The 26230-nt window shown below is 43.1% G+C and overlaps 1 protein-coding gene across 1 annotated transcript in view; it reads right to left on the reverse strand.

Moving 5' to 3' along the window:
* LOC126416958 (vesicular glutamate transporter 1) overlaps nucleotides 1–26230 on the reverse strand; it is a 185428-nt gene that overhangs the window by 43187 nt on the left and 116011 nt on the right. The window contains exons 7-10 of the mRNA XM_050084839.1: nucleotides 25906–26080; nucleotides 17413–17702; nucleotides 8367–8610; nucleotides 2394–2521 (exon numbers count right to left, since the gene is read on the reverse strand). Of these exons, the coding sequence (XP_049940796.1) occupies nucleotides 2394–2521; nucleotides 8367–8610; nucleotides 17413–17702; nucleotides 25906–26080 (837 nt within the window). The remainder of the gene's footprint in view (nucleotides 1–2393; nucleotides 2522–8366; nucleotides 8611–17412; nucleotides 17703–25905; nucleotides 26081–26230) is intronic.

The raw sequence follows: 26230 nt of genomic DNA on the forward strand, positions 1-26230 counted from the left end.
AGTATGCAGACACAATAGCGCCTTTCTTAGCAATCATATACAACCGCTCACTTGACGAAAGGTCTGTTCCTGAAGAATGGAAAGTAGCACAGGTCACACCAATATTCAAGAAAGTAAATAAGAGTAACCCATTGAAGGATGGACCCATATCATTGACCTCAATTGGCAGTAGGATCTTGGAGCATGTACTGTACCCGAACATTATGAATCACCTTGAAGAAAATGACTTACTGGTACATACCCAACACGGATTCAGAAAATATCGTTCTTGTGCAACACAGTATTCCCATGAAGTAACGAGTGCTGTCGACAAGGGATGTCAGATCGATTCCGTATTCCTTGATTTCCAGAAGGCTTTTGATACCGTTCCTCACAAGCGACTATTAATGAAATTGCGTGCATATGGAGCATCATCTCAGTTGTGTGACTGGATCCGTGATTTCCTCTCAGAGAGGTCACAGTTCGTAGTGACAGACGGTAAATCATCGAGTAGAACGGAAGTGATATCTGGTGTTCTGCAAGGTAGTGTCATAGGCGGTCTGCTGTTCCTGATTTACATAAATGATCCAGGTGATAGTCTGAGCAGCCCCCTTTGATTACTTACAGATGACGCTGTAATTTAACGTTTAGTAAAATCATCAGACGACCAATTCCAGTTACAAAATGATCTAGAGAGAATATCGATATGGTGCGAAAAGTGGTAATTGGCACTATACAAAGAAAAGTGCGATGTCATCCACATGGGTATTAAAAGAAATCCGATGAATTTTGGGTATACGATGAAACGCAAAAATCTAAGGGCTGTCATTTCGACTAAATACCTAGGAATTAAAGACTGCGCTATGTTGGCAGAACACTTAGAAGATGTGGCAAACCCACTGAGACACACTACATTACACTTGTCCGTCCTCTGCGGGAATATTGCTGCTCGGTATGGGATCCTTACGAGGTAGGATGGACGGAGGACATCGAAAAAGTGCAAAGAAGAGCAGCTCGTATCGCGTTATCTCGCAGTAGGTGTGAGAGTGTCACTGATATGATACACGAGTTGAGGTGGTTCACTGAAACAAAGGCGGTTTTCTTTGCGGCGAGATCTATTTACGAAATTTCGATCACCAACTTTCTCTTCCGAGTACGAAAATATTTTGTTGACACCCACCTACTTAAGGCGTAATGATCATCATAATAAAGTAAGAGAAGTCAGAGCTCGAACGGAAAGATTAAGTTGTTTCTTTTTCGCACGCGCTATTCGAGAGTGTAAAGGTAGAGAAGTAGTATGAACATGGTTCGATTGAACGTTGGCTAGAAGGGACAAGATGATAGGACATCTGTTAAGGTAGCAAGAAATAACTTCCAAGGTACTATAGGGAACTGTAGACGGGGAGAAACTGTAGAGGAAGACGGAGATTGGAATATATACCACAAATAATTGAGGACGAAGGTTGTAAGTGCTACTCTGAGATAAAGGGTTGGCACGGAAGAAGAATTCGTGGCGGGCCGTATCAAACCGGAATGATCATATAAAATTAATTGTTGGTAAGGCGGGTACCAGGTTGAGATTCATTGGGAGAGTGCTTAGAAAATGTAGTCCATCAACAAAGGAGGTGGCTTACAAAACACTCGTTCGACCTATACTTGAGTATTGCTCATCAGTGTGGGATCCGTACCAGGTCGGGTTGACGGAGGAGATAGAGAAGATCCAAAGAAGAGCGGCGCGTTTCGTCACCGGGTTATTTGGTAACCGTGATAGCGTTACGGAGATGTTTAATAAACTCAAGTGGCAGACTCTGCAAGAGAGGCGCTCTGCATCGCGGTGTAGCTTGCTCGCCAGGTTTCGAGAGGGTGCGTTTCTGGATGAGGTATCGAATATATTGCTTCCCCCTACTTATACCTCCCGAGGAGATCACGAATGTAAAATTAGAGAGATTAGAGCGCGCACGGAGGCTTTCAGACAGTCGTTCTTCCCGCGAACCATACGCGACTGGAACAGGAAAGGGAGGTAATGACAGTGGCACGTAAAGTGCCCTCCGCCACACACCGTTGGGTGGCTTGCGGAGTATCAGTGTAGATGTAGATGTAGATGTAGATGTAGAAGACTGATGACTCAAAAGAACGAAAAGGAACCACTAACTGTTGTCAGAGATATCGTCCTTGCAGTAAAGTCGAGTATCATATGGAAGTTCCCTTTCTTCAAGACGTTGCCATGACATAATTCGGTCAATTACATGCGAAAGTACCACACACCCTAAAAGAACAGCTGTTAACTCCCGTCAGTGATGACAGAGGAAGTCGTTGGCGCCTTGAGCTTACAAACAAATCTGGCGCGGACAGAAATCCGAGTAACATTTATCCGAATGCTAGTGGCTGAACGGCGCATTACGAGAGCTCCTCACGTGGTCTTTGGTGATGTTATCGATGGCGATGGGGCAGATGAGGCCGGCGATGGTGCCAATACCGTTGGACATGCCCATCAGGATACTGGCGTAGCGTGGCGCGATGTCCAGGTGGTTCACGTTGAACCCTGCAACAAGAGGCGAACACACCGTTTGGTGAGTCAGCAGTTAACTACGATTAAATCTGCGTGGGAGTTAGATATAGCAGTTATACACATATAAACCAAGCTATACATTACCATTCAAACCGAGGTTCTAAGGCACCCTGTTCAATGGCGAAAGGTAATTGATAAGTAATGGATATTCTAATTTATTGACAACCAAATCCACATAAATCATTTCTACTATAATCTAAAACAAACAAAAAAACTCTTTTATTGAAATAACCTTGTTTTATAGCATAAACCGTCCGCCCCGATAACAGCCGGCACGGTAGCTCAGCGTGTTTGGTTAGAGGGTTAGTAGCCCTCTGTAATAAAAAAACTGAGCTAATCGATCAACAACGAACTTAAACGGATGTCTTACGACGTCCGCCCCGAGCAGATGCAACGAACAAAAGCGAACAAATATGATATTAAAAAAAAAAAAAAATAGCTGAATGGTCAGCTTGACGGACTGCCGTCCTAAGGGCCCGGTTTCAATTTCCGGCTGGGTCGAGGATTTTTTCTGCTCAGGGACTGGGTGTTGTGTTGTCTTCATCATCATCATTTCATCCCCATCCGGCGCGCAGGTCGCCCTATGTGTCGTCGAATGTAATCAGACCTGCACCAAGGCGGCTGGACCTGCCCCGTAAGGGGCCTCCCGGCCAATGACGAAAACGCTCATTTCCATAGCATACAGCGAGATGACAAAACTCTTGGGAAACGTCCTAATATCATGTCGGACCACCTTTTGCCCGGCTTAGTGCAGCACCTCGACGTGGCATGGACTCCAAATGTGTCGTTGGAAGTCCCCAGCACAAAAATTGAGTCATGTTGCCTCTATAGCTATTCGTAATTGCGAAAGTGTTGCCGGTGCAGGATTTTTTGCATGAATTGACCTCTCAGTTATGACCCTTAAATGTTCGATCGGTGGCCAAGTCATTCGCTCGAATAATCCAGAATGTTCTTCAAACCATTCGTGAACAATTGTGGCCCAGTGACATGGCGTGTTCTCGCACATAAAAGTTCTGTCGTTGTTCGGGAACATGAAGTCCTTGAATGGCTGCAAATCCAAGTAGCGATTTCCTGTCAATGATCGGTTCAACTGAACCGGAGGACCCAGTCCATACCACGTGAACACAGCCTACACCATTACTGAGTCACCACCAGCTTGCACAGTGCCTTGTTGACAAGTCGGGTCCATACCTCCGTGGTGTTTGGGCTAGACTCGAACCCCACCAACAACTCTGACCAACAGAAATTTGGCACATATGACCAGACCACGGTGTTCCAGTCGTCTAGTTTTCAACCGATATGATCACGAAGCCAGAAGAGGCGCTGCTGGTGATGTCGTGCAAAGGCATTCACGTGTGTCTTCTGCTGCTTTGGCTCGTTAACGCATAATTTCGCCGCTCTGTCCTAACGGACACGTGCATCGTACGTCCCACATTGATTTCTGCGGTTATTTCATGCAGTGTTGCTTGTCTGTTGGCACTGATAACTCTAAGCAACCGGAGCTGCTCTCGGTCGTTAAGTGAGGGCATCGGCCATTCCATTGTCTGAGGTGAGAGGTGCTATAGGGAATTTGGTATGTTCGGCACACTCTTGACACTGTAAATCTCGGAGTAGTGAATTCCTTAACGATTTCTGAAATATAATGTCCCATGAGACAACTACTATTTCTGTTTCAGATTTGTTAAATACTATAGTGCGGCCGTAATCAAGTATGAAGCTCCTCACATGAATCGCCTGAGTACAAATGACAGCTCCGCCAATGCACTGCGCGTTTACAACTTGTGTACACGATACTAGCGCCATCTGTTTGTGTACTTATCGCCATCCTATGACTTTTGTCACCTCGGTGTCACCAGCCGGCGTGGCCGAGCGGTTCTAGGCGCTGCAGTCTGGAACCACGAGACCACTACGGTCGCAGGCTCGAATCCTGCCTCGGACATGGATGTGTGTGATGTCCTTAGGTTAGTTAGGTTTAAGTAAGTTATAGGGCACTGATGACCTCAGAAGTTAAGTCCCATAATGCTCAGAGCCATTTGAACCAAAGAAGAGCCATCCGACCAAATGACTTCCTTCAATTGCTCCGTCCATAGTCCAGGTTTTACGAGCTGGGGTACACGTCTTTTTGTTACGAGAATTTTCATCACTTATGAGTGGTTTTGGAATTCCAGCTCTCCCTGAAATTCGCTGTTTATGGAGCTCCATTCTTGTTGTTTGGCCGCTGAATGAGTTAGCTAGTACGACATTCAGTTCGGTAGTGATTTATACAGCTGTCGATCTCTTATTTTTCCTCAATATCCTCTTCACGGTCAATCAACATAGACTTCCGTTCCAGTTACTGTTTAGCGGATGATGTTTTCCCGCGTTCCCTGCGTGCAGTATAAAACTTCTATACAGTTCCTCTTGATACGTCAAGCACGTCTGCTCCCTTGGTGACGGAAGCGTCCACGTTCGAATTCACTTAGTTCCTACAATATACATTCACAACCACACAGGACACTTGCAACGTATTGAAGTCATTGCACGGTTGGAGTTCGTGGTCAAGAACAACAGTGCCACCTGCAGGCTAGGCTAGCTCCTATGTTCAAGAATTCATTTATTGCGGTGTGTTCTTAATTTTGTGCAATCCCTGTGCATCACAAGACTGTTCCACGGGATTCATTTGGGGGAACAGGTTGGCCAATCCAGTTTGTGAATACCAGCACGACTGACGCGATAGCTGATGATGGCTGCACGATGGACTCGAGAGTTCGCAGCCATAAACTTGAATTCATTCTCGAAATACTGATGGAATAGTTCAGTGATGGGTTGGAGGATGTTTTTCTTGTACTAAGGAGCGTTGAGTTTGACCTATATTGACGGCCGCACGTAATACCAGCCCAGAACATCACTGATACGTCACCTTGCTGTAGTCAATTAACGCAATATCTCTGGCATGCAGGACTACCAGGTTTCCTCCGAACGATAGTGATACAGTGTCCGATATATGTGGCATCGGCAAGGAGAATTTTGTGGTAAGATTGGTGAGTTTGTAACATTCAGCATGGTGTCTTGCTTTAAGGGCTGGTCTGCTCTACGGCCGTCTTGGTTAAAGATAGGTGTTGCTGAGTCTATTTCGTATGGTTTGGTTGGGCACGTGCCTCCCAGTCGCCCTCACAAATCTATTGTCATTTCAGCGGAGTCGGCTCGGAGATCCTGCGGCTTAGAAATCACATGCACCGCTCATCTGCCTCAGTTTTTGACGTAGGGTAACCAAGAGGGGACACGTCAAGACAGCTACCTGCATTCTCAGAACGATTTCAGGTCCGTACCACATAGCTCTGACACGTGCCGTTCGCCTCGCATCTACTGTTGTTTTCGTTGACCAAGCAACAATCCTTGTACCATGAAGCGTTGATATCCGCGTTCTTCGCACGCAGAGCGCCCATAAAGTTTCTGCAAAACACCTACATCGTTTTCTGAATGAAAGTACACATGCTACTATCCACCAACATTCAGTCACTTTAACACGTTTGCGGTAGATGCTGCTGTACGCATTGCTGTTTAGGTAATCCATATAATATATATACTTATATAATACTTATATACTTATATATACTTATACTTATAATACTTATATACTTATATATACTTACAAATAGCCTACAATATACATACTTACCCATGAAAGGGGATGAGGTGGTGGTGAATATGAGGTGTAGCCCACGACACTCGAAACCCATACTTTACTCATCCAGTGGAACGAACTTAACACATAATATTAAATACTTATGAAACTTTTTCTCGCTGAGAATCCCCACAAACTGACGAATCGTGACGTTTTTATTTATTACTTCTTTGCTACTAACCTTATTCGCAAAGCATTTTGTAGCTAGTATTCGCATATAACACTGAATTTATCACTGAAATTATATCTTTGTCCGGAACTTAGTTCAGGAACTACGAAGTTATAAATATCGACATGCTTGTAAATAAAACATCAGAGCGAAATTCGCTAGAGATACGGTGAAATATGCGTATAAATACTCACTTGACAAGTGCGTATGCGGGCTAAGACACGAGTAAAAGGCCCATTCTAAACCCATGAAACGTTTTAAACCAGTTTGTACTTACTGCCTGGAAAAATACTGTGAGGGTAAGAACCACCATCTTCTTGTTGGGGTGGGGGTGATAACGTGGAGAGAAAAGGGGTAGGAGAAGATGGACAGACACGGAGGAGAAGGAAATGGATACAGATAAGGAAGGAGGAGTAAGTGGAAGGAGAGAGGGGGGAGGATGTGGACAGAGAGAGAGAAAGGAGGAAATGGGCTATGAAAGGGAAGAGAGGAGATGGAGAGGGAAGAGGAGAAGGTGGGCAGAGAAAGAAAAGAGCAGGAGATGGACAGCGATAGGGGGTAGGAGGAGATGGAGCGAGAGGAAGAGGAGGTGGAGAGGGAGAGAGGGGAGGAGCAGATGGACATAGAGTGTGGGAGGAAGAAATCGATAGAGAGTGGGAAAGGAGCAAGTGGACAGAGAGGGGAGTGGTGGAGATGGGGAGTGAGGAGGAAAGGGAGGAGATGGACTGATAGAAGATCGGAATAAACATATACCCAGGCCATTTTTTATAAGTAATTGTTTAGCTGCAGGTAACACCACGCGACGGAGCAGAACCGCATTCCCACATATCACAGCGAAGTGTCAAGTCGGGGAGTGGGCTGATAGGAAACGTGTTGCGAGACACCAGCAAATAACTTCCATGGAATTAGAGGGAAAACGTAGAGAAGCACAGGGATAGCAATACATCCAACAATTCAGTAAATAATTGAGAACGTAAGTAAAAATTTCTCGGTGTACATGCCGCGTCAAATCAGGATAAATCTCCAAGCTTTCGACCACTACCTCCATGGTCGTCGTCAGGGCTAAAACTGACTGTCGTGAACTAGCGAGGTTCCCACTTTTATACGCAAAGGACGGCTTCTTATTGGCTGGAATACGTCAGCGATATGGCGCGTAGCGAAGTGGTGCCCTCTACTTCCATAGATGTAGTTGCTATCCCGCGTTGCTTGCAGCGCCATCCCTTAAATCCGGAGGTAAAGTGCGAGAAGTTTTTCTCAGCGATTTTTCTTTATCCAGTGCACTCTTCCAAGTGTGGCTAAGTGCATAGCCGTTGTCTCTATTAAAGTTACTATCGCTAAGTCTAATTTCGACTGCTTCCCGGATCACAGAGTCCCAGTAATTCGATGTGTGGGCTATTACTCTGGTTGCTTCAGATAAAATCTTATGCTTGTTAAGCAGGCTATGTTCAGCCACCGCTGATTTTACCAAATACATGTATTTCAGGTGGCGTTGGTGCTCGATGCAGCGGTCGGCAACGGTTCTTACAGACTGGCCCACGTAATTCTTGCCGCATTCGCCAGTAATAGTATAAATTCCCGGCACTCTTAAGCCGAGACTATCTTTGACTGGTCTCAACATTTCCTTAATTTTCCTAGGTGGTCCTAGCGCCATATCGCTGACGTATTCCAGCCAATAAGAAGCCGTCCTTTGCGTATAAAAGTGGGAACCTCGCTAGTTCACGACAGTCAGTTTTAGCCCTGACGACGACCATGGAGGTAGTGGTCGAAAGCTTGGAGATTTATCCTGATTTGACGCGGCATGTACACCGAGAAATTTTTACTCAGGAAATACGTCGCGAAAGACTTCGTAGCCATAATTGAGAACGTAGACTAAAATTTGAGATTGAAAAAAAGATAATTATTTAGGATTTAGACCCTAAGTTATGTGCTTGAACCGTAAGGTTGTTGTAGCACTGTAAGACTGTAGATTACTGTAGGTGACTCACCGGAGATGGCGAAGCCGCTGAAAGCGACGCCGAGGGTCAGCGCTACCGTGGCGGCCACTTTGGTCTGCGCGTAGGCCACCACCATGAAGAAGCACGCCTCCATGCCGAAGCCGCCGCAGTTGAACACTTTGCGCACGTTGGTGGTGGTCAGGTAGCCCTTCTTGCGGACGTGGTCTGCCAACATACCTCCCAGGGGCACGATGATCGTCATCAGCAAGTGGGGCAGCGCGCCGACGAACCCCGTCTGCGCAAGAGCGTAAACGACGACTTATACAACTTGCCCTCCAGTCTTGTAAGATTCCTGTTGGATACATTGTGGTATTGTGCGGAAAGTTACCTCTATCAGCGAATATTTTTCCTGATAAAAATAAGCCACCAGTAGCTCAATGTTTGCTATCACAATACTGGTTCTGTCCGAAAGAACAGACACCATATCTATATAAGCGGATAGTTCTGGCAATATCGGCCGTAACCTTCTTCTTCTGTACGGATGCAAACATATTCCTCGGTCTCTTACGAGGCTTGGTAAGAATGTCTTCCACAAATAATGAGTGTGGTTCAAATGGCTCTGAGCACTATGCGACTTAACTTCTGAGGCCATCAGTCGCCTAGAACTTGGAACTAATTAAACCTAACTAACCTAAGGACATCACACACATCCATGCCCGAGGCAGGATTCGAACCTGCGACCGTAGCGATCGCTCGGTTCCAGACTGCAGCGCCTAGAACCGCACGGCCACTCCGGCCGGCAATAATGAGTGTGTTGGGGTGGGACACTAGGAATGTAGTGTGTGGACATGCAAGGTGAGAATGGGGGTCTCGTGAGAGGCGTGCGCGAGATGGTTCCTGTAGTCACACTGTCGTCTGTGCCCTCGGTGGCTCAGATGGATAGAGCGTCTGCCAAGCAAGCAGGAGATCCCTGGTTCGGGTCCCGGTCGGGGCACACATTTTCACTTGTCCCCGTTGATGTGTAGCAACGCCCGTCAGAAGCTAAAGGTATTAATATAATTCTAATTTCGTTATAGGGGGCTGCAGGTCAACAATGTCCGAAAGAACAGACACCATATCCATATAAATGTCGAAGGAGACTGGAAGAGGTACGCGGTTTCATTTTATTTTACGGCATTACCACCGATCTGAGTTGGGATAAATCAAGTGTTCTCACAAACACCATAAAATAAGAAATGAATCTCTGCCGAAAGTGTACGAGGTTATTTCTTGGCCGTGAAGACATACAATAAAACACAAACTCTAATTTAATATCGTTGCTTAAGCATAAGGGGCACCTGCAATGGCTTCCCATACTGAGATGAAAATTGGGAATGTTCTGGTACCGCTTGCGACTTTGTATCTTCACTGAAGTATATGTGAGACCTACCGTTAGTATAAGAAATATGTCTAATTTACGAACTTCCAGCTTCATTTTCAATTTACTAGAAATTGTTTCTTTTAACATTTCATTAAGTGAACATATTTCAGTATGGCATTCGTGTAGCAGGCCTCAAAAGCCTTCCAACGGTCTAATTCGCGTCCGTCTTCTCTGTATTTGTAAAAAAATTACGTTTTTGTAATTTTTAATCGTCAATATCTTTAATGTTGTGCTCATGTTGAGGACAGACGCAGTGGCAGCATTGTTAAAAATCATGTTCATCTGTCAGACTGGACTTGAACCTCTGATCACTGCTTTACAAACCTGTGACGATAGCCCGAGATTACTTATGTTGGGAGAGTGTTTCGTCTTAAGCTATGATCAACAGGCTTGACATTCTGTGATTTTTCTCTCACGCGTATTTTGTTGTAAAATTGAGACTTATTATGACCAACGTAGCTGAAAATAAAGTTTGTCAGTGTTTTTAAGCACAAACAGAGATACTATATCACAAAAATTGTACAAAGAAATAACTGCCATTTTTACTTGTTAAAAGAGAACAATGAATTACAAATTTCTGTAGTAAAGTTTGGCATTCGCTATCGAACCTTCTGCAGTATGTGTAAATGCGGCTTTGCTTTAATCATTGTGCATCGAAACAAATTATATGTAGGACGATCAAAAATCTGTTTGAGGGTTTCCTGCAGTGTATATGCAACGTAGTGCGACTCCGATGGGAGTGAACAAGCACCGATATGTAGGTAAGGGATTAGCGTATCACTCATCTTTCGTAGTGCGTGGGGTAAATAATGAAACGTGAACTATGGCGACATTATTGCCAAATGCGTCCATACAGGAATAATGTCGTGGTAGTATTTTTCGTGGCTGCCGACGGACAAGCACCGGTAGACATCCATCGGAGAATAAAGAAGGCGTACGGTGCAGCGTGTCTGTAGAAAACCTCCGTTGTTGAATGGTGCCCCAGGTTCCGTGCTGGTCGCTATTAGACACAAGACGCTGATCGATCCCATGTCCCAAATGTCGTAAGCAGAATTTACACCAACTCTAAGTGGGACACATCCAAGCAACTCGCCTTACAGTCTCTCAAAAAAAGGCCTTAAATGGTCGACGATTCCAGTCGAACGATGATGTCAGCAGGCAGTTACGGACTACTTCACAGAGCAGGACACGATGTTTCACCAGACCGGTCTCTCAACCTGGTGCGTCGATGGGATGGTTGCCTCGATGTCCAGGGCGATTTTGTTTTATTGGCATACTGAATCTGGACAGTAGGGCCGCTAACGAAAACTTTTTGGTTCGCCTCTTATAACCAACAGCCTCTTTCGTGTCCCGCCATGGGGCGGGCCCTCTCTGTCGCACCGACGTAAGGGCAGCCCCCATCAGTTTGGTCTCTGTTGTTTACCACCGAAAGCTGGAGGATGGCCATTCGAGGTCATGTCCTGGCAGTCACATGGAATACGGCCGCGACGACCAATTACTGGTTGGTTGGTTGGCTCTGAGCACTATGGGACTTAACATCTCTGGTCATCAGTCCCCTAGAACTTAGAACTACTTAAACCTAACTAACCTAAGGACAGCACACAACACCCAGCCATCACGAGGCAGAGAAAATCCCTGACCCCGCCGGGAATCGAACCCGGGAACCCGGGCGTGGGAAGCGAGAACGCTACCGCACGACCACGAGACGCGGGCACCAATTACTGGAACTGTATATTATTTCAAGTGAATGAGTGACGCTATTCTATGAATATATACGTCCGAGAAGCACATCGATCGTATTTGGTGGATGACGGCCTTGAAATTTAATGTGTTGTTTATGCTCACATAGTACACGGACGAACTGAAAATACAGACTCGAATATTATGAGTTACCTCGAAGATAACCATTTATTGTCAGCCAGTCATCATGGATTCAGAAAATATCGTTTTTATAAAATACAATGGCTGTTTTTCACATGAAGTAATGATTTCTATTGACAGGGATCTCAAAACCGATTTCACAATTTTAGATTTACAGGATGCTTTTGACACGGTTCCTCACAAGCAACTCTTAATCAAGCTGTGTGCTGACGGAGTATCGTCTCTTTTGTGATCTCCTGCCAGAAAGGTCACAGTTTGTAGTAATTGATGGAAAGTCATCGAGCAAAACAGAAGTGGTATCCGGTGTTCTACAGGGAAGTGCTACAAAAGTCCCCTCTGGTACTTCTGACTTATATAAACGATGTAGGAGACAATCTGAGCACCCCCGTCAGACATTTTTCGATGATGCTGTCATGTATCGTCTCGTTAGAAGTCATCAGATGACCAAAACCAATTGCAAAGTGATTTATACAAGATATCTGTGTGGTGCAGTTGACTCTACACAATGAAAAGTGCGAAGCTACCCATATGAGTACTAAAACGAATCCGCTAAATTTCGGATACATGATAAATCACTCAAATCTAAATGCCGTGAGTCCCATTAAAACTTAGTCATTACAATTACGAATAACTTAAATTGGATAGTGTTGTGGGGACGGAAAGCCATAGACTGCATTTTAGTGGCAAAACAGAATATACAAGGGGTCTATTAAAGAGGCTGCCTACACTCTGCTTGTCCTTCTTCTGGAGTACTGCTGCGCGATGTGCGATGCGCATAAGATAAGACTGGCAGAGGTCATCGAAAAAGTTCAGAGAAGGGACAACTCGTTTTGTATTATCACGAAACAAAAGGATAGAGTACCATGGATATGATTGAATCGGGGTGGCAATCATTAAAACACAGGCGTTTTTCGTTGCGGCGGGATCTTCTCATGTAACTTCAATCACCAACTTTTTTCGTCCGAATTGGAAAAAATTTTGTTTGTGCCCATTTAAGATCGGAGAAATGATCATTGTAATAAAATAAGAGAGATGAAAGCTCGTATGGAAAGATTTAAGTGTTCGTTTTTCCCGTTTACTGCTCGAGAGTGGAACGACAGAGATATACTTTGAAGGTGGTTCGATCAACCTGTTGCCAGGCACTTGATTGTGAACTGTAGTGTAGTCGTATAGATGAAGATGTAGACTGGCAACCGTTGGACTAGTACGGTGAGGAGAAAAGTGTGTAGACTATATATGAACATTCGCGGATATCCGCTGGGCCCTAGGGATCATTACACTTTGTGTTTTGGGCCTGAGTTAGCCCCAGTGTTATTTAAAAGGAGTATGCCGGTCGTGCTAACTTACATTGGTAAATTATTTTTTGTCATTGTTATTTCTCTGTATTGGCTTGGCTTTGAGCCATGTTGATATTTTGTGAATGTTGTAACTTGCTTCTGTAATCTAATGAGTATTCAGCATAAATTCATGTTCAGTTTTCCTGTTTAATTGAAGTCATGTTGGCGTTCTCGTTAATTTTATTTCGGCCTTCGTTAATGGAATTAGCCTTAGTAATCTCAGTTTAAAATTAAGCTATATACATTGCTAAAAATCTCTGTTATGCAATGTTACAAATATTCCTATCTACCGTGTTCGAGTACGGTTTGTGATTTATCAGTATTGTGTGTGCTGTCTTTGGTACCTAGGGTAAATTTATCTACTTGTTGCTGAAGTCAGTTGGGCGTGTTATTTAAACTTTACTTACACACCTTCCATCGTTACCCATTTTCTTCATTTTTCTAAATAGAGGCCCATTGTCTGTTTCAATCTGATAACCAAATTTCTTTCATGTTCGATTTATGATTATGGTGCACACGTTAACGGAATGTTTTTCTCTCTGTTTTACTTCACATTCTGCTTTTTTTAGTGTATGGTGATACCTAACTACCGGAGTGCAGTGGAAGTCTACAGTTTGTCTGAAGTCGAATTATTCAGTTTTTAATTCTTAAATTGTATTTCTCATTTTGTCACATTCACTTGAATGTCTCAGTCTTTACACAGCTTTCTGGAATACCTTTCAAAAAATAAAATGCTTCTCTGATTCAAAAGTCATGTTTTTGTGACCTAGCGCCTTACCATTCACATGTCATAACTAATAATAGTAATTCACATATAATTAATTGGTAAATCTACTCAAATGGATTAGTTAAAAGCCCCAAGGTTTTGAACATATCCTTACAATGAGCCCGATTACAATTTTTGTAATTATTCATGTAATCATTTTCTATAGTTTGAAAACTGTGTTCATATTTCGTACATTTGTTGCCCAGAAAGAATTCCACTGCTAAGGACTGATGTTTCATGTGAGACTAGAAGACACTGGTTGTTACAGACTGATGACAGAACTATGAGAGGATATCGTGGTGATAGGAGCTCTGTTTGTATATTTCGCCCCTCCATTCACATAAAAAATTGTGCCAGTGGCCGGTTCACGCGACAAAGTAAGGCAGAATATTGGGAATCAGAAGCTATAGAAAGCCAAGTAATCTCTCAGCACAGCTCAGCATTTCCGACTGGCTTCTCTGTACTTTGGTCTTTTGCGGTGACGTTCTCCAGTGTATCAATCAAAGATAAATAGTCGATGCTGAGTCTTTATTGTTGATCCTCATTTTTCTCTTATCTACTCTCAAGAACGCTCTGTCATTAATATTAGCGGAATGTTATTTTCTCCGTCCATAATTCCTTGCTGAGAAAATGAAGAGATATTACAATGAGAATACGAAGTTCACACTTTTGTATGACGTCATCTAGTATGCCCTCTCGTACTGTCATTTAACATGTGGTACTTCTTCTACGAATGGCAATCTTTTAAAAACAAATTGTCGACTGTCTGCATGCTCCCAGTTGATTGAGTGTAGACATAACAGATCGGAAACTGAGACATTAGCTTGCGAAACCATGGAACTTCATTTTGAGAATCAATATTGATTACTAGATACTTTGAGTTTGTTACACAGTCTGCGTTTAACAGTGTCATTTTCTCCTCTTCAAAATGACATTTATAGCATGTGATGTATTTATCTTCAATGCAACTTTATTGCAAGTTTTCCAGTTGTTTTTTCCATGACGGTATCATTCGGCTTTTGTAGGGAGAGAGTTTTCTTATTTCTTTGTAAAGTAATACTGTTTCGAAAATCTCTGATGTGTGTTAGAAACAGTATTAGTCCTAATTTACTGCCCTGAAGAACACTCATATTAATACACTGATGTTAATATATTTTGTTTGTGATGTTTTGTTGTATTTGACGTTGTCTCTTCTCTTTTGAGCTTATCTTCTAGGTATGACAGGAACTAATCATAAGGTACACACACCTCTTGTTCGTTATAATAATAGCTTACATAGTGGCATCTTATGGCAAGCCATATCAAAAGCCTTTGTCAGACCTAAGTAAATTTCTGTGATACATTTTTGTGAACAGCATCAAGTGCCATTTTTGTAAATTGTACTATGATTAATTCTATACTTTTACCCATTCTGAACCCAAATTTTGATTCACTTGAGAGTGATGATTTTACTTTATTTTACTTCCTGTTCCAGGACTAGGCTGTTAGCTTGTTTTGGCCCCTGTTTTGCTGCCATCTGTACATGAGATGACCAACGTATCTTCTTCCAGGAGGACGCCATCTAAAGGAAAGCTTCAGAAATTCTATTGTCCTACCTTCTAAAACTACAGTTTTTCCCCTTTTCTCATGGTTTAGAAAATTCTGTCATTCAGCGAGAATGTATTATTTTAATTACTACCTTATCTCTTCATTGATTCCTTTTATTTAAGTAGTAATGTTTCTCTGATTTGAGGAACCGCATTTTTCACGATGAAACTCTGTTTCGATACTTTGTTCTATTCACCCCGTTCTCGCTTCCATTCATAATGAGGTTTTTCACAGGCGTAGTCTTAAACAATTTAAGTTAGTCTGTTCTCTCTCCTTACCATTCAATGTTCACCGAAGTTTTCTTCACATATCCTGAAATCGATGGAACTTTTTCTTCAGTTCGTCATCATCTTTAAAAGATAAATTACAACCAAGGTAAATAAAGCTTGAAACTTGTTCTAGTTTGATCGTCAGTTATTATCTCGGCTGTGACTGGGAACTTTCTTTGCTATACCGTAACTTCTGTGGTCCCAGATATCTGAAAATTGTAGCTCTTACAAATGATATTTAGTATGAATTAATCATCTGCAGAAAGCATGGGGTTTATGTACATATTGTTATTCAGTTTTATTCCAGGATGGACATGTTGTTTACAGGTCCAATAATTTCGACATATAATGAAGTGAGTTGAGGACTGGCTGCAACCTTAGCGTACTCCTTGATTAATTATAATTTCTTCTGTTAACTACTGCTCCAGATCTAAAACAATTTTTGTCTTTGCGCACGTATCTCGAATAGCTTGAATCAAGTGTTTGGGGTAGGAAATTTTTTTTTCATTATGCTCTAAAACTGCTCCCTGTCTATCGTATCAAAAGATATTATGTAATCAACAATCCGTCACAGTTGCAGTACATATCTTTGGCGACTAGTTTCGAACCCACTGATTCATTCTCAAGCTTGGCCTACTGTGACTGCACTGAAAGTGCCAGATCTTAATAACACACATGAAAACTGCAATGCATGCTTTATAAAATGTTTGTAAATGACTGTCACAATCAAGATGTGCTGAATTAGCAAGTCAGTTTGATTCTGAGTAGCTAAGCAGGGATACGTTGATTCTATGTATTGCCATTTGATGGTTGTTATTAAGGTCAGGTGTTTTCAGTGCAGCCTCGACAGGTCGGACGTGAGACTGAAGCGGCTGGTTCGAAACTAGTAGCCAAACATATGTACTGGAAATGTGACAGATTGTTAACGAATGCTTCATGAAGTTTGGAAAAGGGTGCTCCTCCCATGTCAAAAAATGACGGAACTGCAAATAGTATTATGTAATTAACGAACGTGAACCAGGTTTTTAACTTCCATTGTCTTCTCCAGTATTTGTTTTAAGCTAAATATATTATCTGTGCAAGATCTCACTTTTCTGAATCCACTTTTTTCTTCCAGTAACACAGAGTGTGTTATATCTTCAGCATATTGCTTATTATTTTAGCTTATATTATATACGCAGCATTTCGCAAACTTATTAAACGATAGTTATTACAAGAACTTCATTCAACTTGCTTTAAAATTAAGATTACTTTAGGTTTTCTGCATACATTGGGTATGGTTTTCCTTTCTCAATGTTGATTACTTATATTAAGTACTTTACTTTAAGAATCATCCTGCCAAATTCATTTTATCTAACCTTTAGGCTTGCCTCTCTTTAAAGGTCTGATGGAATTACATTTACCTGGAAACACACTGAGTCTCAATTTTATCTTCGACGGAAACCGAAGTAATGAATTAAAATTGTGCCAAGGCCGTACTTGAACGTGGTCCCTCCCTTACTAGGCAGATGTGCTATCCACTGCCCCAGCCTAGTTTTCTGGCAGACACAGCTGCACGGACTGTCTTAGTCCGATGGCCTCACTAACACAAAGAATTCACTTCTCATCAGCAGGAGAACTGGTTTCAAGCCCCGACCTTGGCACTTAATTACTTCAGCTTCTGTCCTCATTTTTAAGGGTTTCAGTACTGTACTAAGTTCCTTTATATACACTGGGTCATTTCCTGCAGTACCGTTACGTATGCTTTTGTCTTCTTGTGGTTGTAATTCATTAATCTGTATTTCATAACTGATTCTAACTTGAATGAGAAGAGGTAATCCAAAAACGTGAGACTTACCTCCTCTATGGTCATGTTGAAAGAGCTCTGGAGATAGGGCGCCTGGAAGAGCACGAGCAGGTAGAAGTTCCAGGAGCGGCAGAAGTTGGCCACGACGATGGCGTAGACGGGAAGCGACGTGAGGAAGGCGCCCCAAGGGGTCGTCGACATTGTCGGCATGGCCTGGTTCACCGACTGCCCCAGCGACTGTTCGATGTATTGCAGCTCGCGCGCCGATATGCTCGGGTGCTTCGACGGCTTCTCGAAGCTCAGCCACAGCCAGAACAAGTACCACAGCAGGCCCACCACGCCTGTGGGCACACGAAAATATTAATCTGTGTTAAATCTTATGAGACTTAACAGCTAAAGTCATCAGTCCCTAAGCTTACACACTACTTAACCTAAATTATCCTAAGGACGAACACACACAGCCATGCCCGAGGGAGGATTCGAACCTCCGCCAGGACCAGCCGCACAGTCCGTGACTGCAGCGCCCTAGACTGCTCGGCAAATCCCACGTGGCCTGTGGGCACACGCCACTGTAATGCGACGCTTAACGTCTCCTGGTAACAACTTCGTAAATGTCTCGATAAACTTTATAGGAGTGTAAGACATAATTGCCACCTAAGACAAAATGGAAATGATCGTATGGCATCGTTGGCCGGGAGGCCCCTATTCGGTGAAGTACGGCCGCCAAGTGCAAGTCTTTTTTCACTCGACTCCACATTGGCTAACTCGCGCGCAGGGACGGGGATGAAATGATAATGAGGACAACACAACACCCAGTCCCCGAGCGGAGAAAAATCTCCAACCCAGCCGGGAATCGAACTCGGGCCTGCTTGCATGAGAGGCGAGCACGTCACCACTCTCCGACAGTCATTCAAATGACAAGTCATAGGATACCGCCTAATATAGTGTAGGACCTACTTTTTCCCGGCCTAGTGCAGCAACTCGATATGGCATGAACTCCACAAGTGACTGGAGGTCCGCTGGAGAGATATTGAGCCAGCCTGCGTCTAAGCCGTCCATAACTGCGAAAGTGTTGCCGGTGCAGAATTTTGTACACGAATTAACCTCTCGATTACGTACTGCCGAGCGATATGGGTGGCCAGATCACTCGCTCGAACTGTCCAGAATATTCCAATCGTGAACAGTTATGTCCCTGTGACATGGTGCATTGTCATCCATAAAACAATCTGTTATTGTTTGGGAACATGAAGTTCATGAATGGCTGAAATTGGTCTGCAGGTAGATGAACATAACCATTTACAGTCAATGATCGCTTCAGTTGGACTAGAGCCACCACCAGCTTCCACAGTACTTTGTTGACAACTTGGGTCCAAGCCATCGTGGGGTCTGTGCCACATTCGAATCCCACCATCAACTGCTACCAATTGAAATTGTGACTCATCTGGCCAGGCCACGGTGTTTCAGTCGTCTAAGGTCCAACCGATACGGTCACGATCCCAGGAAAGGCGCTGTAGGTGATGTGCTGTTAGCAAAGGCACCCCCGTCGGTCGTCTGCTGCCGTAGTCCGTTAATGCCAAATTGAACTGCATTGTCCTAACTGATACTTCCGTTGTACGTCTCACATTAATTTCAGCAGTAATTTCACACAGTATTGCTTGCCTGTTTGCACTGACTACTTTATGCAATCGCCACTGCTCTCGGTCATTAAGTGATTGGTGTCGGCCACTGCATTTCTCGTGGTGAGAGGTAATGCCTGAAATTTGGAGATCAGGGCGCATTATTGACACATATCCGAAATCGATTGTCTCATGCGTCCAGCTTCAATTACCAGTGCCGGCCGGAGTGGCCGTGCGGTTCTAGGCGGTACAGTCTGGAGCTGAGCGACCGCTACGGTCGCAGGTTCGAATCCTGCCTCGGGCATGGATGTGTGTGATATTCTTAGGTTAGTTAGGTTTAATTAGTTCTAAGTTCTAGGCGACTGATGACCTCAGAAGTTAAGTCGCATAGTCCTCAGAGCCATTTGAAGCATTTTTTTTCAATTACCAGTCCACGTTCAAAGTCTGTTAATTGACTCCGCGCGGCCATTATCACGCCGGAAACCTTTTCACATGAATCACCTGACTACAAATGACAGCTCCGGCAATGGGCAGCAGTTTTATAACTTGTGTACGCGACACTATAGCCACCTGAATGTGTGCATACAGCTATCCCATGACTTTTGTCACCTCTGTGTATCTCAGGTTTCACAATCTCACTAATTGCAACTTTGTCAGAATGTGTGCATATGAAAACGGTGGTAAGTGCCAAAAACAAGGATTTCGATAGTAGTAACCTTGCACCGCTGATTAATTCGTTGCATCACTAAGCAGGATACTAAATACATTCCAAAGAAACTTTGACGCCACGAAGAGATATACTACCTCAGTCACAAATTAATACTCAAACTGACAGGTATTTCATTGGTCCCTGGAGCTTAGTAGAAAGTTCTTGTTACTAAATGTGAAGAATTTGGAAACTGGTAGTTGAGACCAATGAATTACGTTAAGCAGCTTCATAATTGTGGGGAGTTAATTTTTATTTCTGTTTGTCTCACAGGACAAAGAAAGGATGAAGCGTTTGTCTTTAAGGTTCTGTATCTCATTCGGACGGCACATGGTAGCCGCGTGGTCCAGGGCGCGTTGACACGGTTCGATCGGCTCTCCCCGTTGGAGGTTTGAGTGCTCCCCCGGGCGTGGGTGTGTGTGTTATCCTAACCGTAAGTTACTTTAAGTTAGATTAAGTAATGTGTACGCCTAGGGAGCGATGACCTCAGCAATTTGGTTCCGAAGGAACTTACTACCACACAACATCTCAGTCTGTAAAAACGGAAAACTTATGACGTAGCTTCGTTGTTCTTCTGTCTGTCCGTCTGTTAAGGTCACTTTTTCTGAGAAACAGATAGAGTATCGAGTTGAAATTTCTTTCAAATACGTCTATGGTCTTGACGGTGTAAAACGTTTAAGCTTCTAAGCCAATGCAGTCAACAGATACGGCCATTTATCTCAGAAAGTTTGATACAAACTACTCACCGCGAGTCCTACTAGCACTTGTCCAGATTTTGTTTTTTTTTCGAAAATGAAGCATTGAAAATTAATCAGTGTCCACCAATGAACGTTTCGAGGTTACACGTCAGAGCAATGCGCCACGTAATTTCTCTCACGTAGCACGTCGCAAGAGTGAATAGAATACACCACATTATTTTTGATGGGGAGACACCTTCAGAATTTAAAGTTTGTGTGTGACGTAGAGCGTAATGTAGGATGCTCCATGGGGCTGTTCCCAGATGATGCTGTTGCAGAGAAGTCGCAATGGTAGAATATTAAAGTGAAATGCATTAAAGGATCGACACTTGACCCTCACCATAACGAAATGAAACATATCGCGCATTAACAGGCGGAAAACCAGTTTTTGGATGATTAGGCTATTAACGAACAAACACTGGAACGTGTTACATCATCCTTTAAATGTTGATAAAGAGACATAAGATGCGTTTCGAAATGAATCGACCACACAAACTAATTGCAAAAGAGGCAAATGGCTGGCTTTCATTGGAAAACACCTCAGAAAGGGCAGTCTGTGGCTAGCGATATTTAAATATTTCTCTTCAGTGTAGAACCCGTACCAGGTAGGATACATAGAGGAAATCGAGAACATCCACACAAGAGCAGCGCGTTTCGTCAAAGGTTCTTTTAGGAAGAGCGAAAGCCCACCGAGGTGCTCATCTAACCAGAGTGGCAGAAGTTTGGAGTTGTGCATCATAAGGATCATCGTGCGGTTTCCCGAGAGCGTCCTTTCCTAAAGAGAGTGAACCGATACACTACGAGGGGTGTTTGAAAAGTCCATGCAAAGTCCCAGAGTTGTGACCACCGGCGCGTATCGAGGTCATTTTTAGTTAGTAGCATCTTTGGAAAGAGCACACACCAAGTTTCAGCCATATTGGTCTATTTCTTTGTGTTTGGCATTCGTGCGAATCAAAGAAGTCGAGTGATTGTCAAAAAATGGACGAAGAAGTATTTCGTGTGGTGATTAAACATTAATTTATGAAAGGCAAAACGCCTCAGGAGACTAAAGAGAAGCTTGATAAACATTACGGTGACTCCGCACCTTCGATTGGAACAGTTTATAAGTGGTTTCAAAATTTTTGGAGTGGCCATATGGGCACAAGTGATGCTCAACTTTCTGGACGCCCTGTGGAGGTTACGACTCCAGAAATCATTGATAAAATCCATTATATGGTAATGGATGACAGAAGAGTTAAGGTGCGTGAGATTACTAGTGCTGTGGGCATCTAGAATCAACGGGTACATAATATTTTGCATAAACATTTGGACATGAGAAAGCTATCCGCAAGATGGGTTCCGCGACTGCTCACTGTTGACCAAAAACGGAATCGTGTGAAGTGTTGCAAGGATGGTTTGCAACTGTTCAGGAAGAATCCACAGGACTTTAAGAGCTGTTTCGTCACTGTGGATGAAACATGGATACACTACTATACTCCTGACACCGAAGAACAATCTAAACAATGGGTTACCAAGAGAGAATCTGCACCAAAAAAGGCGAAGACCATTCCTTTGGCCGGAAAGGTTATGGCGACTGTCTTTTCGGATTCGCAAGGGATAATCCTCATCGACTATCTGGAAAAGGATAAAACTATTACAAATGCATATTATTCATCTTTATTGGCCCGTTTCAAAACCGAGGATATCATTCTCTTATTGCGCTTAAGAAAATGCGAAATGCAGAAGGATCTGAACACATTTTTTAGTGTTGTGTACTGCGTACAACAGAGAGGATGATTGTTTTAAGCCTCTCAGACACTCTGGCAACAACTGCGTACCTTAATTTTTAATGTACCTTAGCTACAAAAGAAGAATTTTTTCCCAGTGGAAACCTGTGGTATACACTTGTGAACGTTCGGCCTCTTCATCATGCACAAGTGTTGCCAACTCTTGTGCATCACTATGAAAATAACACCAACTCAGTGTAGCAGTGTGCGAGATGGAAAACCAGTCCTAAGCGAAAGAGGGACAGCTGAAAGGTGAAAGGAGTAAACAGAGGGTCTATACAAGGGCGATGGAAGAGGACGTAGATGGAAATCAGATGGGAGATATGACAATGGGTGAAGAATGGTGCAGACCACTAAAATTCCAAAGTCGAAAAAGGCCCTGGGAGTAGAGAACATTCCGTTAGAACTACTTATAGACTTGGGAGAGCCAGCCATGACAAAGCTCTTCCACCTAGTGAGACAGGTGAAACACCCTCAGACTTCAAGAATAATGTAATAATTACAGTACCAAAGAAAGCAGATACTGACATGGGTGAAAATTACCGAACTATCAGTTTAATAAGTCACGGTTGCAAAATAATAACACGAATTCTCTACAGACGAATGGAAAAACTGGTACAAGCCGATCAGTTTGGATTCCGTAGAAATGTAGGAACACGTGAGGCAATACTGACCCTACGACTTATCTTAAAAGGTACGTTTCTAGCATTGTAGACTTAGAGAAAGCGTTTGACAGTATTAACTGGAATACTCTCTTCCAAACTGTGAAGGTGGCAGGGATAAAATACAGGAAGCGAAAAGCTATTTACAGTTTGTACGGAAACCAAATGGCAGTTACAAGAGTCGAGGGGCACGAAAAGGAAGCAGAGGTTGAGAGGGAGTGAGACAGGGTTGTAGCCTAACCCCGACGTTATTCGATCTATATTTTGAGTGAGCAGAATGGAAGCGAAAAAAAGGAGTGGTAATTAAGATCCAAGGAGAAGAAATAGAAATCTTAAGGTTTGCCAAAGACTTTGTAATTCTGTCGGAAGAGCAGTTGAACGGAATGGACAGTGCCTTGAAAGGAGGATATGAGATGAATATCAACGAAAGCAAAACGAGGATAATGGAATGTAGTCTATTTAAATTAATTAGGGAATTAGATTAGGAAATGAGATACTTAATGTAAAAGATGAGTTTTCCTGTTTGGGAAGAAAAATACACCGATGATGGTCGAAGGCGAGAGGATATAAAATGTAGTCTAGCGATGGCAGGGAAAGCGTTTCTGAAGAAGAGAAATTTATTAACGTCGAGTACAGATTTAAGTGTCAGGAGGTATTTTCTGAAAGTATTTGTATGGAGTATAGCCATGCTTGGAAATGAAACGTGGACGATAAACACTTTAGACAAGAAGAGAATAAAAGCTTTTGAAATATGGAGCTGCAAAAGAATTCTGGAGATTATATGGGTAGATCAAGTAACTAATGAGTAGGTACTGAATCGAATTGGGCAGAAGATGTATTTGTGGCATAACTAGAGTAGAAGAAGATACCGTCTGGTAGGACACGTTCCGACGCATCTAGGGATCACCAATTTAGTATTGGAGGGAAGCATGGAGGGTAAGAATCGCAGAGGGAGGCTAAGAGATGAATACAGCAAGCAGATTCAGAAGAATGTAGGTTGCGGTAGTTACTCGGATCCCTTGTTCTAGTCAAGTTGTGCCACAAACTTCTCTTCTCCCCAATCCTATTCAATACCTCCTCATTAGTTACGTTAGCAAAACTCCTTTACTACTTTATGTGTCTCATTTCCTAATCTAATTCCCTCAGCATCACGCGACTTAATTCGACTGCATTCCATTATTCGTTTTGCTTTTGTTGATGTTCATCTTATATCCTCCTTTCAAGACGCTGTCCATTCCGTTCAACTGCTCTTCCAAGTCCTTTGCTGTCTCTGACAGAATTACAATGTCATCGGCGAACCTCAAAGTTTTTATTTCTTCTCCGTGGATTTTAATACCTACTCCAAATTTTTCTTTTGTTTCCTTTACTGCTTGCTCAATATACAGATTGAATAACATCGGGGAGAGACTACAACCCTGTCTCACTCCCTTCCCAACCACAGCTTCCCTTTCATGCCCTTCGACTCTTATAACTGCCATCTGGTTCCTGTACAAATTGTAAATAGCCTTTCTCTCCCTGTATTTTACCCCTGCCACCTTTAGAATTTGAAAGAGAGTATTCCAATCAACATTGTCAAAAGCTTTCTCTAAGTCTACAAATGCTGAAAACGTAGGTTTGCCTTTCCTTAATCTTCCTTCGAAGATAAGTCGTAAGGTCAGTATTGCCTCACGTGTTCCAACGTTTCTACGGAATCCAAACTGATCTTCCCCGAGGTCGGATTCCACCAGTTTTTCCTTTCGTCTGTAAATAATTCGCGTTAGTATTTTGCAGCTGTGACTTTTTAATCTGATAGTTCGGTAATTTTCATATCATTCAACACCTGCTTTCTTGGGGATTGGAATTATTATATTCTTCTTGAAGTTTGAGGGTGTTTCGTCTGTCTCGTACATGTTGCTCCCCAGATGTTAGAGTTTTGTCAGGAATGGCTCTCCCAAGGCCGTCAGTAGTTCTAATGGAATGTTGTCTACTCCGGGGGCCTTGTTTCGACTCAGGTCTTTCAGTGTTCTGTCAAACTCCTCACGCAGTATCGTACCTCCCATTTCATCTTCATCTACATCCTCTTCCATTTCCATAATATTGTCCTCAAGTACATCGCCCTTGTATAGACGCTCTATATACTCCTTCCACCTTTCTGCTTTCCTTTCTTTGCTTAGAACTGGGTTTCCATCTGAGCTCTTGCTATTCGTAGAAGTGGCTCTCTTTTCTCCAAAGGTCTCTTTAATTTTCCTGTAGGCTGTATCTATCTTACCCCTAGTGAGATAAGCCTCTACATCCTTACATTTGTCCACTAGGCATGCCTGCTTAGCAATTTTGCACTTCCTGTCGATCTTATTTTTGAGACGTTGGTATTCCTTTTTGCCTGTTTCATTTACTGCATTTTTATATTTTCTCCTTTCATCAATTAAATTCAATATTTCTTCTGTTACCCAAGGATTTCTACTAGCCCTCGTCTTTTTACCTACTTGATCCTCTGCTGCCTTCACTACTTCATCCCTTAGTGCTGCCCATTCATCTTATACTGTATTTCTTTCCCTCATTCCTGTCAATTGTTCCCTTATGCTCTCCCTGAAACTCTGTACAACCTCTGGTTTAGTCAGTTTATCCATGTCCCATCTCCTTAAATTGCCACCTTTTTGCAATTTCTTCAGTTTTAATCTAATGTAACCTAATCTAATTATATGTGTTACATAAAGTGAAAAATTGTTACCAAAATATCTCAAAATGTTCGTTTTCGATTTACTTGAATGTTTTACATGCAACTGTAATAAATGTTTGGACACTTATAGACTCTATACTATTAATGTAATAATATGTATATAAAATATAACTTTGTAACAGCTGGTGGAATAAATTAAGAAGATTACTAGCAACTGAAGCGTATTATCATTCTATTAATATGTTCCTCAGTTCCATGTGTTCAACTGATCAAATATTTTATACTTTTGACGAGCTAGTGTATTAGTCATCTGGCTAGTTTTTCCTAAGGATGCTTCTGGCGCCTGCAGGAGACGTTGACCGAGGTGCAGCGGAAGCGACGGCAGCGCCGCAAGCACTCACCGTAGAAGTAGAAGGGCGCCTGCCAGCTGATTCCCCCCGCCAGCATGCCTGAGAGCGGCATGCCCAGCACGACGCCGGCGTACGACCCGCAGAAGGCCAGCGTCGCGAGCCGAGAGCGCTCCAGCGGCGGCGCCCAGAAGCGCCAGATGCCGTGGCACGCCGGGTAAGTCACGCCCTGCAGCACGACCACACGTACAAGTCACCAACTCTGCTTCTAAAACAAACTGGTACAGCCCTTCACCTCATCACTTTCAGTCAGTTGGTGAAGCAGTCGCTCCTGAATTTTGTGAAAATTTACTTCTTCAGTTAAATCTATGTTTCTTTT

This window comes from Schistocerca serialis, chromosome 8 (genome assembly GCF_023864345.2).
Source record: "Schistocerca serialis cubense isolate TAMUIC-IGC-003099 chromosome 8, iqSchSeri2.2, whole genome shotgun sequence".
Lineage (NCBI taxonomy): Eukaryota > Metazoa > Arthropoda > Insecta > Orthoptera > Acrididae > Schistocerca > Schistocerca serialis.